Source organism: Mandrillus leucophaeus, unplaced genomic scaffold, assembly GCF_000951045.1.
Source record: "Mandrillus leucophaeus isolate KB7577 unplaced genomic scaffold, Mleu.le_1.0 Scaffold81, whole genome shotgun sequence".
Classification (NCBI taxonomy): domain Eukaryota; kingdom Metazoa; phylum Chordata; class Mammalia; order Primates; family Cercopithecidae; genus Mandrillus; species Mandrillus leucophaeus.
In genome coordinates this window covers 307,516-319,221 of record NW_012108808.1, presented here as the reverse complement: position 1 = coordinate 319,221, position 11,706 = coordinate 307,516, and the positions used below count along the sequence as shown (strand labels likewise).

General features: G+C 44.3%; 1 protein-coding gene across 1 annotated transcript in view; it reads left to right on the top strand.

Annotated features, from left to right (window-relative positions):
• The window catches only part of TMEM192 (transmembrane protein 192), a 38,712-nt gene that overhangs the window by 7,435 nt on the left and 19,571 nt on the right, over window positions 1-11,706 (top strand). Inside the window, exons 2-3 of the mRNA XM_011967771.1 lie at window positions 8,206-8,352; window positions 10,282-10,546. Coding sequence (XP_011823161.1) covers window positions 8,206-8,352; window positions 10,282-10,546 — 412 coding nt within the window. The remainder of the gene's footprint in view (window positions 1-8,205; window positions 8,353-10,281; window positions 10,547-11,706) is intronic.

The following is an 11,706-nucleotide window of genomic DNA, read 5'->3' as shown; positions in this document are numbered from 1 at the left end:
GGGCATGGTGGCACGTGCCTGTAATCCCAACCTGTCGGGAGGCTGAGGCAGGAGAATCGCTTGAACCTGGGAGGCAGAGGTTGCAGTGAGCCAAGATCACACCATTGCACTCCAGCCTGGGCAACAAGAGTGAAATTCTGTCTCAAAAGTAAATAAATAAATAAATAAAAATTTCCCAGGTCTGAAGCATACAAGGAAGTTGAGCAGTCTTTCATTCTCTCAACACACATATTGAACACTTTAGCACCTGCTATGTATCAAGTGTTAAAAGCACAAAGGACATAATATAAAAGAGTCTCTGCCCTTGTAAAGCACATTTTATTCTGACGATTTCAATGCCATGTGCTTAGTATGGTAGGTTATAACACAGATGTAACAGAGTTCAGTAGGGACTTCCATTCCCAGCCAACATGGAGTAACTGGGAATAGATCTACCATTCTGCCTGAAACAACCGAAAAACTGATATAACATATGATACAACACTTTGTGAGATACCGGACATCAGACGACGAAGGGTAAGCAATATCAGAGATGGGAAACAAATGCTATGAACCCTATCACTGCCCCGGCTTACTGCCTTGAAAGAGTGTGCAGGCTGTGACAAGGAAGGGGGAAGCCAGGCAGAGCCCAGCAGACCTCTAAGTTGAGGATCTAGGAGATTGAAGTAACTAGAGTTCACAAGACAGAGCAGCCAGAGAGGAGAGAGCTACAAAGAGGGGGAACTGAAGGTCTGCAGGGGAGCCCCTGTCCCCACCCCTACTAGGCATCCAGTAGAGTGCTAATCAGGGCATGAGGAAGCTCTTGGAGGCCTCTTAAAGAACCACCTAAAAGGATTGGAAGGAACAGTTTTTCGATACAGGGCCAAGAATACTGCCTATTTCACCCACCAGCCAGACAGAACCCTCGTAATTCACAGAGCATGTAGGTAGAGTACTCAGAAAGGTCTTGCCTCAGTAGTGGAGTATAATTAACCTTAGATGAAGCCCACCTAATTTCTTAACAGCAAGACTGTTTCCAAGTGACTTCACTGCACTCCAGAACAAAGTTCACAAATACAGAAATACAGAAAATGGCCAGGCGCGGTGGCTCACGCCCGTAATCCCAGCACTTTGGGAGGCCAAGGTGGGCAGATCACAATGTCAGGAGATGGAGACCATCCTGGCACCCTGTCTCTACTAAAAATACAAAAAATTAGCCGGGCGTGGTGGCAGGTGCCTGTAGTCCCAGCTACTCGGGAGGCTGAGGCAGGAGAATGGCGTGAACGTGGAGCTTGCAGTGAGCTGAGATTACACCACTGCACTCCAGCCTGGGTGACAGAGCGAGACTCTGTCTCAAAAAAAAAAAAAAAAAGGAATACAGAAAATGTCCAGCACCCACAGAGGTAAAATTTGCCATATCTGGCATCCAGTAAAAAATGACAAGGCATGCCAAGAGGCAGGAAACTGTGAGCTGTACTGAGTCCACTGAAACTGGTTCAGACATGACATATGCTAGAAATAGCATGTGGACATTAAACATTATTATAAATGTCTTCTATGTATTTAGAAGTTAAATAGAGACATGGAAGATACAAAGTAGACCCAGCTCAAACTTGTATAGATGAAAACTGCAATGTCAGATTAAGAGTGCAGTAGGAATGGTGCTGGGGCTGGGAGTGTTAAAATGGCATCATGGAGAAGGCGGTTTTGCTGGGACAAGCGTTTGACAGGTAGGGGGAGGAACAAGTAGAGCTGGTGTGGAGATAGAAAGTGTTTCGTGAAAGATAGGTATCATAAGCAGACAGCACCAGGAGGGAGGGAAATGGTGAGCGGCAAATCCTTGGCCAGGCGCAGTGGCTCAGGCCTGTAAGGATTGCTTGAGTTCAGGAGTTCAAGACCAGCCTGGGCAACAGGGTGAAATCCTGTCTCTACTGAAAATACAAAAATTAGCCAAGCATAGTGGAGTGTGCTTGTGGTCCCAGCTACTCATGAGGCTGAGGTAGGAGGAGCTCTTGAGCCTGGGGAGGGGGGCACGGAGGCTGCAGTGAGCCGAGATTGTGCCACTGTTCTCCAGCCTGGGTAACAGAGTGAGACCCTGTTAAAAAAAAAAAAAAAAAAGTTTGGGCACAGTGGCTCACACCTGTAATCCCAGCACTTTGGGAGGCTGAGGAGGGCGGATCACTTGAGGTCAGGAGTTCGAGACCAGCATGGCCAACATGGTGAAACCCCGTCTCTGTTACAAATATAAAAACTGGACAAGGTGTCGGGCGCTTGTAATTCCAGCTACTTGGGAGGCTGAAGCAGGAGAATTGTTTGAACCCAGGAGGCAGAGGTTTCAGTGAGCTGAGATCATGCCGTTGCACTCCAGCCTGGGGGACAGAGCAAGACTCTGTCTCAAAAAAAAAGAAAAAAAAAAATCCTGAGAAGTAACTTGGGGACAGATTGTAAAGCGACAGACTAAGAATTTGGACTTTGTCCTGAGGATTTGGGGATTGTAATAGGATTATCCAGAGGGACAGAACCAATAGGATATATGTATATATAAAAAGGGGGTTTATTAGGGAGAATTAGCTCACAAGATTACACAGTGAAGTCCCATGATAGGCCACCTGCAAGCTGGGGAAAGGGAAGGAGATAGTGGCTCAGTCTAAGCCCCAAAGCCTCAAAACCAGGGAAGCCAACAGTGCAGCCTTCAGTAGGCAGCCGAAGGCCTGAGAGCCCCAGGCAAGCTGCTGGTGCAGGTTTCAGAGTCCAAAGGCCGAAGAATCTGGAGTCTGATGTCCAAAGGCAGGAAGAAAGGAAGTGAGCGTCTGAGGCAGGAAAGAAAGAGAGAGCCAGAAGACTCAGGAGGCTGCTTATACCCCTATTCTGTGCTTTGTTCTAGCTGCATTGGCAGCTGATTGGATGGTGCTCGCCCATATTGAGGGTGGGTCTTCCTCTCCCAGTCCACTGACTCAAGTGTTTGGCTCCTCACACACAATACTTTACCATCCATTTGACTCCTAATATTGACCATCACAGGGAGCTACCCAAAGTTTTTGAGGAGAGAAACATGAATGTTTGTCTTGGAAGAATTTTGACAGCAGTGAAAGAGATTGCCAAGACCAGGAGACTGGAAACTTCTAGTAAAAGGCCAAGACAAATGGGAGGGCCTGGACTAAGATAGTGAAAATAGAGAGCAAATTACAGGTTTAGGAGTTAGGAATGGTAATAATTTTTTCTCTTTTTATCATGTCCCAGCACTGAGTGGATAGAATGGTAATGATTATAGGGGTAGTGTCTTTGTTTGGGTTGCTATGATAAAATACAAATGGAGTAATTTACAAATGCAAATGCATTGCCCACAGTTCTAGAGGACAGGAAGTCCAAGATTAAGGCAGCCACAGAATCAGGAAGTCCAAGATCAAGGTGCCAAGAGCCCTGGGGAGGGGTTGCTCTCTGCCTCAAAGATGGCGCCTTCTTGCTGCATCCTCACACGGTGGAAGGTGGAAGGGAGCTCATTTGAGCCTCTTTTCGAAGGGCACTGATCTCATTTATGAGCAAGGAACCCTCGTGGCTTAATTACTTCCCAAAGGAAAGCAGGGGACTACTGTGGGACACCAACATTTAGACCACAGCAGGGTGCAAGTCAAAAGTAAGTTAATGAAAAGGCCAGGCGTGATGGCTCACAGCTGTAATCTTAGCACATTGGGAGTCCACTTGGGAGGATTGCTTGAGGCCAAGAGTTCAAGACCAACCTGGCCAACATAGCGAGACCCTGTTGATTTTTATTTTAAAATTTAAAAAATATTAAAAAGAGAAAAGAGTTAATAAATAATAGTGGCTAAGACTTACTGAAGACTCTCTGTGTGTCAGGCCGTGTTATGAGGACTTGCGTGTGTAGTGACTCATTTAGTATTCCTGACAGAGCTACAAAGCAGGTGCTATTATTAGTCTTCTTTTTAGATGGGGAAACTGAGGCAGGAGAGGTGAAGTAACTTGCTCTCAGCTAGAAAGCAGTAGAACTTGTGCTTGAATCCAGTTTGCCCTTAGGAGCCTGCCCTTAACCAAAGCTCTTACTGCCTTTAGTCACAGTTGATCCCCTGTATGTCCTGATAATCTCTTCTGATTAGCCCAGGTCTTTGATGATGATCAAAATTGAGTTAGAAAATACTGCGGAGACAGGTTTGGGGCACTCATTCATTCATCTAGCAAATGTTTGCTGAGTGACAACCATGAGACAGTGTTGAGTGCTGGGATTACGAAGACAAGAGGTGTAATTTAATGGGTCCAATGAAGTCTAGTGGGAAAGAGATAAGTAAGAGACCATCACAGGATACTATGATAGAAGAGGCAAGCACAGAATGCTTTGAAAAACATGGAGGTGGCACAGTCCAAATTAGGGGTATCCAGAAAGGCCATGTGGTGGGAATTGCCCCTTCTGAGCATGAAAGAATGCATAGACATTAGCTAAGGGAAGAGTAGATTTCAAGGCTCCAACATCTGCTGACTGAGAATGAGCTAGAGGCAGAGGGGTCTTGAAGAGAACAGGAGTAATCTGAATCGAACCATGAGTTATGGTAAACTAAACAGGAAGCAATCTAGGCATTGAATAAAAGAGTTGGCCAGGCGCGGTGGCACATGCCCGTAATCCCAGCACTTTGGGAGGCCAAAGCAGATGGATCACCTGAAGTCGAGACTTCGAGACCAGTTTGGCTAACATGGCGAAACCCCATCTCTACTAAAAATACAAAAATTAGCCGGGCATGGTGGCGCTTGCCTTTAATCTTAGCTACTCAGGAGGCTGAGACAGGAGAATCGCTTGAACCCAGGAGGCAGAAGTTGCAATGAGCTGAGATTGAGCCAGTGCACTCCAGCCTGGGCAACAGAGCAAGACTCCATCTCAAAAAAAAGCCAAACAAACCAACCAAACAACAACGAAAACAGTTGCAGAGCAGTGTTGAATACTTGCTACTGGAAATCGAGGAGGCCACTCCAGAGCTAGGTTACACCCCAGATTACTGTGCTTATCTTTGTAATCTTAGCAACCAACAGCCATCCCTTACATAATTTTTCCTACTCCCTACTTCTTCCAAAATAAAGAGCTCTCATTCTATGTAGCCAAATCCTATTCATGAATCCTTCATTTCTGTCTCATTGTAATGCAATTAACTGACCTGAATTTTTTGTCATTGTCTTCTGTGCTTTTCATTTGCTGACTTCATGTACTTCCCACGCACCATATCCTTTTTTCTTTTTTTTTAACATGTGGTGAGAACACTTAATATCTACACTCTTAGCAAATTAAAAGTATATACAATGCAGTATATATCCATATTTTTAAGACGAAGTCTTGCTCTGTCGCCCAGGCTGGAGTGCAGTGGCACAATCTCGGCTTACTGCAACCTCCACCTCCTGGGTCCAAGCGATTCTCCTGCCTCAGCCTCCCGAGTAGCTGGAATTACAGGCGTGTGCTACCACGCCTGGCTAATTTTTTTATATTTTTAGTAGAAACAGGGTTTTACCATGTTGGCCAGGCTGGTCTCGAACTCCTGACCTCAGCTGATCCGCCCACCTCAGCCTCCCAAAGTGCTGGGCTTACAGGCATAAGCCACTTCACCTAGCCCTACAATGCAGTATTGTTAACTATAATTGCTATGCTGTCATTAGATCTCAGTGTACTATATTCTATTGTGTATTCTCATATTGTTGTTTAGTTCTTCATGTCTTTATCTCTTACCTCCCCCAATGAAAATGTAACCACATTATATTCTTTTACCCCAGGCACAGTGTTACACATAATAGTTTATAGTAAGGGTCTGAGATTGAGAGATTGTTGTGGTTCATTTTATGCAGCAGAGACCTGGAAGAACTGTTCCTGTCAAAACCATACCTTTAAACGTGACTTGCTGAAATTTTTAGGTGACAGCCTCCACGCACTAAGTCTTTGTTGGGTACTTTGGTGACATTACAACTCTAGTTGCTTTCACTGAGAATCTGGTATCTACAAACTAAATTTCCTCAAGGGCCAATCCGGGTGATCAATTTCCATTCTATTTCTATCATAGTGGAAAGTTTGTTTTAAGAACTTTTTTTTTTTTTTTTTTTTTTTTGAGACGGAGTCTCACTCTGTTGCCCAGGCTGGAGTGCAGTGGCCAGATCTCAGCTCACTGCAAGCTCCGCCTCCTGGGTTTACACCATTCTCCTGCCTCAGCCTCCTGAGTAGCTGGGACTACAGGTGCCTGCCACCTCGCCCAGCTAGTTTTTTGTATTTTTTAGTAGAGATGGGGTTTCACCGTGTTAGCCAGGATGGTCTCGATCTCCTGACCTCGTGATCTGCCCGCCTCGGCCTCCCAAAGTGCTGGGATTACACGCTTGAGCCACTGCGCCCGGCTTAAGAACTCTTAATAAAGCCTCCATCAACTTTTCAAAATGTTGTGGAACCACCAGAGACAGTTTAAGAACTGCAGCTCTTGGGCAGGGGGTCCAGGAAAGAAATGGGGGGATGTAGATCAGAGGATACAAAGTAGCAGATATGCAAGATGAGCAAGTCTACTGGAGTTATGTACAACATGAGGACTATAGGGAATAAAATTGTGCTGTATGTGGGATCCATGCTAAGTGAGTAGACTTCAGCTGCTGTTGCCACAAACACAAATAGTGGATAACTATGTGAGATGTTGGATATGTTAATTTGTTCCACTATAGTAACCTTTTTACTCTCTGTATGTATCCCATAATGTGTTATATACCTTAAATAGACATAATAAAAGTTACTTTAAAAATTGTAACTGGACTGGGTGCAGTGGCTCACACCTGTAATCCCAGCACTTTGTGAGGCCGAGGCAGGGGAATCACTTGAGGTCAGGAGTTCAAGACCAGCCTGGCCAACATGGTGAAACCCTATCTACTAAAAATACAAAAAAATTAGCTGACTGTGGTGGCAGGTGCCTGTAATCCCAGCTATTCAGGAGACTGAGGCAGGAGAATCACTTGAACCTGGAAGATGGAGGTTGCAGTGAGCTGAGATTGCACTACTGCACTCCAACCTGGGCAACAAAGTGAGACTTCATCTAAAAGAAAAAAAAAACACGATTGCAACTGTATGTAATTATTTCAACAATATAGGTAATGCTAAATAAATCAATATGTATGTTTTTAAGGCTTGAAGAAAAATGATTTGCTTAAATCTCATTACATATTACCTTGTTTATGAGATGAAGATATAATTAAGATTTCCTCTACCCATTTTAAAACTTGTTTTCACCAAGATGTATATACTAGTTATTTATAGGAGAGTATTTTTTTAAATTGGCTTTAGGCTGGGTGTGGTGTCTCACACTTGTAATCCCAGAAATTTGGGAGGCTAAGATGGAAGGATCACTTGCAACCAAGAGTTCAAGACCAGCCTGGGGCCGGGTGCTGTGACTGATACCTGTAATCCCACCACTTCGGGAGGCTGAGGTGGGTGGATGACCTGAGGTCAGGAGTTTGAGACCACCCTGGCCAACATAGTGAAACCCCGTCTCTACTAAAAATACAAAAATTAGCAGGGTGTGTGCCAGGCATGGTGGCTCATGCTTGTAATCCCAGCACTTTGGGAGACCGAAGCGGGCAGATCACCTGAGGTCGGGAGTTTGCGACCAGCCTGACCAACATGGAGAAACTCCGTCTCTACTAAAAATAAAAAATAAACTGGGCATGGTGGCGCATGCCTGTCATCCCAACTACTCAGGAGGCTGAGGCAGGAGAATCGCTTGAACCCAGGAGGCGGAGGTTGCGGTGAGCCAAGATTGTGCCACTGCACTCCAGCCTGGGCAACAAGAGGGAAACTCCATCTCAAAAAAAACACAAAACAAAACAATTAGCTGGGTGTGGTGGTGCACACCTGTAGTCCCAGCTACTCAGGAGATTGAGGCAGGAGAATTGCTCGAACCTGGGAGGCAGAGGTTGCAGTGAGCCCAGATTGTGCCTCTGCACTCCAGCCTGGGTGACAGAACGAGACTGTCTCAAAAACAAAAAACAAAACACAAACAAACAAGATCAGCCTGGGCAATATAGCGAGGCCGTGTCTCTACAATTTTTTAAAAATTAATTAATTTTTAAAAATTGGGTTCAGGTAGGGAATGTGTTCTCTTGCCTGTAATTTGTATATGGTTTAAAAGTTTTATAGTTTAGTAGATTTGTCTTAGAAACATAATCTAGAAAGTGGTGATTATAGCTTGCTTCTGTTTTTCTGCACTCCAGGGTTCCTTGGATATCACCCAGAGTATTGAAGACGACCCACTTCTGGATGCCCAGCTTCTCCCACATCACTCATTACAAGCTCACTTTAGACCCCGATTCCATCCTCTTCCTACAGTCATCATAGTGAATCTTCTGTGGTTTATTCATGTAAGTTGGCTGGAAGAAGGGGACCTATCCAGAGGTGATGTTTGTAAAAATTATACAAGTGTTTCAGAGGGCAGTTGTGCTGTATCTATCAACATTTAAAATGTAGGGCACATGTTTTTAGGACATCCTGAGGGCTGTGTCATCCTGAGGGCAAAAAAAAAAAAGTACATACACGTTTACTTACATCTTCAAATAATTCATTGTGGATATTATTTGCATACATGTAAAGATATTGTTGATAATAGCCACGTTGTCTATCATATCAAGAGACTACAAACTACTTGGCATCCACAGGACACAGTGTGTCCCATTCATATAAGGAAATGCTATGCAACTGTTAAGAATGGGGTAGACAGGTGTACAGTATATTAACATAGAGTAGCCTTCATGATTACATTGTCAAGTGAAAAAAAATCAAGTTTTCAACCTTTTGTATAGAATGTCCTATTTGTAGTTTTTAAAAGGGAGTTGAGAGGGCTGGTGTGCACCTGTTTTCCTGTATATAATAGATATTTCTAGAAGCATTCACGGACCTAGTTGCCTCTGAAATGAGGACTGAGGGTCTTGGTAGAAGAGACACTAATATAATTTACTGTTTACTTTTGAATACTGCTTGATTTTTTAACCATGTGCATGTATTACTTTTTCAGTTACAAGAAAGATGCAGAAAAGTCTACATATATTGACACAGGAATTTATCATAAATTTACTTATACCTAGGGAATAATGTTTTAGCAGACAAATCAAGTTGCAGTGGAATAATATGTGCAATTTTTGTATGATGACAAAATTACAAATATCTGGAGTTTATAAAAGCACATGTGCGAAAAGTCTTATCACAGGCCTCACTGGTGGTGACTCCGCTGCCAGTCTGTTTAATCAGTTCCTCCATTTCAATTATTGCAGTCAGAAGCACTAGGGGTTATGGTTGTTCTCTGCTGCAGTGTGAAAAATTAAGAGGGCTCATTCTCACCACTCCTTGAGTATTTATGAGGACTGTGAATGGAGTTGATTGACTTGCTCAGCCTTTGCTCAGCCTCCTACTGATGGGTTTGCCTGTCTGCAGGGACCATTTCCCCCAGTACATTTCCTAGCTTCCCCTGCAGCTGGGATTCCTCTTCAGCGAAGTGCACTATGGGAGTCTTGAGTTCAGAACTGAATCACTGAGGAGAGAGGTGGTATCCCCTTTCCTTGAGGGCACTAGTAGCTGTGGTATGGCTCCACCATGGCTTCCTGATCCCCAGATCCCAGCTGAAGTGCCTTCTTCTTGGTACCACCATGTGCGGGAGGGTGGTTTCCAGATGATGACCTCTTTTTCTTCTTTCCTTTTACTTTTTGTATAACATACTCTGTACCAGCCTGGGTACCATAGCAAGAACCTGTCTCTATAAAAAAATTTTTTTAAATTGGCCAAGTGTGGTGGCATGGGCCTATAGTTCCAGCTACTCCAGAGACTGAGGTAGGAGGATTTCTTGAGCCCAGGAGGTTGAGGCTGCAGTGAGCAGAGATGATACCACTGTACTCCAGCCTGGGCAACAGGGCACGACTGTATCTCACACAGAAAACAAAAATACCTTTAAACAAAACAAAATGAAAATACATTTAAAAACTCATGTATAAAAATGGATAGGGGAACCCCGTCTCTACTAAAAAAATACAAAAAAACTAGCCGGGCGAGGTGGCGGGCGCCTGTAATCCCAGCTACTCGGGAGGCTGAGGCAGGAGAATGGCGTAAACCCGGGAGGCGGATAAGATCCGGCCACTGCACTCCAGCCTGGGCGACAGAGCGAGACTCCGTCTAAAAAAAAAAAAAAAAAAAAAAAAAATGGATAGGGGAAGCTGTAGATATAAGAATGCATGCTGGGATGGATGTTATTGTTTCCTAATTACAAATATTGAAATTAATCTTTCTGCTCTCCTTTCCCTCAGCTTGTGTTTGTTATTTTAGCATTTTTAACAGGTGTGCTTTGTTCTTATCCTAATCCAAATGAGGACAAGTGCCCAGGAAATTACACAAACCCACTGAAAGTTCAGACGGTTATAATCCTTGGGAAAGTTATTTTGTGGATTCTCCATTTACTCCTTGAATGCTACATCCAGTATCACCACAGCAAAATCAGAAACCGAGGCTATAACTTGATCTACCGATCGACAAGGCATCTCAAGAGACTTGCGTTAATGATACACTCCTCTGGTACGTCCAGTTTTCTCTCGGCTACTTGGATGCTTGAGGGACAAAAATGACAGCAGAAAGAGTATGTGAAGTTTGATTTTAGAATCAAATATATTCTCTCATTTTTGTAAGGGTGATGTGTGTTCTAACCACTAAAATTTGGATCACCTTAATGTCTTAAAGCTTTTCTTGGCCGGGTGTCGTGGCTCACGCCTGTAATCCCAGCACTTTGGGATGCTGAGGCAGGCGGATCACGAGGTCAGGAGATCAAGACCAGCCTGGCCAACATGGTGAAACCCGGTCTCTACCAAAAATACAAAAATTAACTGGGCATGGTGGCACGTGCCTGTAATCCCAGCTACTCAGGAGGCTGAGGCAGGAGAATCACTTAAACCAGGGAGTCAGAGGTTGCAATGAGCTGAGATCGTGGCACTGTACTCCAGCCTGGCAACACAGCAAGACTCCATCTCAAAAAAAAACAAAAAAAAAAAGCTTTTCTTATGAAATATACAGCCTTAATTTTCATTTGAAATCTGTTATTTGTTATGAACATGGTATCCTCATAGCATGTGTGAAATGTGGAATTATACCCTCTTTTGTTATCAGGTGGTTTAGTCATCTCATAAAGATAGAAATGCTGTTGCTATTTGATATTTGAGGATAGGGAGAGGGAATTTTTTAATTTAATTTTATTTTTTCTGAGACAGGGCCTTGCTCTGTCACCCAGGCTGAAAGGTGGTAGCACCTTCATGGCTCAGTATAGCCTGGAATTCCTGGGCTTAAGCAATCCTTTACCTCAGCCTCCTGAGTAGCTGAGACTACAGGTGCGTGCCACCATACCTGACTAATGTGTTTTTTTTGGTTTTGTTTTTATTTTTTTTGAAACGGAGTCTTGCTCTGTTGCCCAGGCTGGAGTGCAGTGGCCGGATCTCAGCTCACTGCAAGCTCCGCCTCCTGGGTTTACACCATTCTCCTGCCTCCGCCTCCCAAGTAGCTGGGACTACAGGCGCCTGCCACCTTGCCCGGCTAGTTTTTTGTGTTTTTTAGTAGAGACGGGGTTTCACCGTGTTAGCCAGGATGGTCTCCATCTCCTGACCTCGTGATCCGCCCGTCTCGGCCTCCCAAAGTGCTGGGATTACAGACTTGAGCCACAGCGCCCGGCCCAAGCTAAGTTTAAAAAA